Source organism: Macaca thibetana, chromosome 6, assembly GCF_024542745.1.
Source record: "Macaca thibetana thibetana isolate TM-01 chromosome 6, ASM2454274v1, whole genome shotgun sequence".
Classification (NCBI taxonomy): Eukaryota; Metazoa; Chordata; class Mammalia; order Primates; family Cercopithecidae; genus Macaca; species Macaca thibetana.
This window is the reverse complement of record NC_065583.1, coordinates 517298-519751: the sequence shown is the minus strand read 5'-3', so window position 1 is coordinate 519751 and position 2454 is coordinate 517298. Positions and strand designations below refer to the sequence as shown.

Genomic DNA, 2454 nt, shown 5'->3' with positions numbered 1-2454 from the left:
GGATACATACAGCACATATACGCAGTTCAATTCTAGGAGCCAGGAGGGCCCCTACTGCTACGTTAGGGAGATACGAAGGAGCGTCCCCTAATGTGCTCCAAAGCTTCAGTTGTTCAGATCTAATGAGTCGCACACAAAATAAGTGACTAAAGACATAGCAGCAGAGGTCTATAAAGAGATGTCAGTCAATCTAGCCCATGTTTTTCGTATTCTCAGGTGACCAGGAACACAAACTCAGCCATGGAGACATGGGCGAACCAATCATCCACAAATGACTTCATCCTCCTGGGCATCTTCTCCCACAGTACTGCTGACCTTGTCCTCTTCTCTGCAGTGATGGTGGTCTTCACAGTGGCCCTCTGTGGGAACGTCCTCCTCATCTTCCTCATCTGCATGGACCCTCAACTTCACACCCCCATGTACTTCTTCCTCAGCCAACTCTCCCTCATGGACCTCATGTTGGTCTGTACCAATGTGCCAAAGATGGCAGCCAACTTCCTGTCTGGCAGGAAGTCCATCTCCTTTGTGGGCTGTGGCATACAAATTGGCCTCTTTGTCTGTCTTGTGGGATCTGAGGGGCTCTTGCTGGGACTCATGGCTTATGACCGCTATGTGGCCATTAGCCACCCACTTCACTATCCCATCCTCATGAATCAGAAGGTCTGTCTCCAGATTACTGGGAGCTCCTGGGCCTTTGGGATAATCGATGGCTTGATCCAGATGGTGGTAGTAATGAGCTTTCCCTACTGCGGCTTGAGGAAGGTGAACCATTTCTTCTGTGAGATGCTATCCTTGTTGAAGCTAGCCTGTGTGGACACGTCCCTGTTTGAGAAGGTGATATTTGCTTGCTGTGTCTTCATGCTTCTTTTCCCCTTCTCCATCATCGTGGCCTCCTATGCTTGCATCCTAGGGGCTGTGCTGCGAGTGCGCTCTGCTCAGGCCTGGAAAAAGGCTCTGGCCACCTGCTCTTCCCACCTGACAGCTGTCACCGTCTTCTATGGGGCAGCCATGTTCATCTACCTGAGGCCTAGGCGCTACCGGGCCCCCAGCCATGACAAGGTGGCCTCTGTCTTCTACACGGTCCTTACTCCTATGCTCAACCCCCTCATTTACAGCTTGAGGAACCGGGAGGTGATGGGGGCACTGAGGAAGGGGCTGGACCGCTGCAGGATTGGCAGCTAGCACTGAACCCAGGGCATCCAGTGCCTGGCTCTGCCATCTCTTGGCTCTGGGAATGTTGGGTTAATAATTCTGTCACTTTCAGTCTTGGCTTCCTCATTAATAATGAGGATTGTGACACCCGCAGACTTGGAAGGTCTTTTTAAACACTACATCAGTTCGTTCTTTCTTTCTTTCTCTTTCTTTCTTTCTTTCTTTTCTTTCTTTCTTTCTTCCTTCCTTCCTTTCTTTTTTCTTTCTTCTTTCTTTCTTTCCTTTCTTTTTCTTTCTTCTTTCTTCTTTCTTTTCCTTTCTTTCTTTCTTTTTTCTTTCTTTCTCTCTTTCTCTTTCTTTCTCGCTCTCTCTTTCTTTCTTTTTTTTTTTCAGGATCTTACTCTGTCACCCAGGCTAGAGTGCAGTGACACAATCTCGGCTCATTGCAGCCTTGATCTCCTGGGCTCAGGTGAGTCTCCAACTCAGCCTCCTGAGTAACTGGGATACAGGTGCGTGCCCCACACCTGATGAATTTTTTAGCAAGAGATTCACTATTGTTGTAGAGATAGTGCTTTCTGGAGCTCCTGGACTCAAGCAATCCGCCTTCCAGAGTGCTGAGGTTACAGGCGTGAGCCACCACGCACAGCCAACATCAGTACTTTTATCTGATGAAGAAACAATTTTACCCCCAATCTTTTGTGTACTAATTATTTTGTGCTACACATTGACAATAAATATAGGACGTTGTAAACCAGCACTGTGCAGAAATAAGGCGCTGGGATTGCTGTCACTCCTTATTTAAAATTGGAATTATTTCTACTAGACGAAGATGTTGAGCTGAGCCTCCTAACTCTCCTTGCTAATGTTTTATTCTGTGCTCACTCTGTGGGAGACATCGCTCTATGATCTATGTATAGACATATAGACCCCACCTGTATGATGTTTACATGACGTCTCACACCAGTTATAGCCCAGCACTAGGGTCTTAAATGAACAACTTACAGATGACAGAAAATAAGCCTTTATAGTTCTCTTTGGAGAATGTCTACTCTTCCCACTGGGAACGTCATAAAGACGTATTCGGAGCATACAAGTTGTCTTTGAGATGATGAGGGACAGGGTAGAGACGTGCCTGCTGTCTCCTCACCTCGCCCTAGCAGTGCGCACCGCTCTGTGTCAGCTCAGCGTCTGTAAGGAGAAAACTGGCTGAACTGCTTCCCCTTTGGGGAATGAAGACTGGAGCATGGTGCCAGAATTTCATCTGCTGTTTGAAAACTGATTTTCAGTATTTCGGTTTGAACT

The 2454-nt window shown here is 47.3% G+C and overlaps 1 protein-coding gene across 1 annotated transcript; it reads left to right on the top strand.

Moving 5' to 3' along the window:
- Nucleotides 1-240: 240 nt before the first annotated feature.
- Nucleotides 241-1182, top strand: LOC126957667 (olfactory receptor 2V2). Its single transcript, XM_050795783.1, has one exon. The coding sequence runs from the start codon at nt 241-243 to the stop codon at nt 1180-1182; it is 942 nt and encodes a 313-aa protein (XP_050651740.1).
- Nucleotides 1183-2454: the final 1272 nt, after the last annotated feature.

Coding starts and splice junctions, on each gene's coding strand:
- LOC126957667 (XM_050795783.1), top strand. CDS start 241: ATGGAGACATGGGCGAACCAATCATCCACAAATGACTTCATCCTCCTG.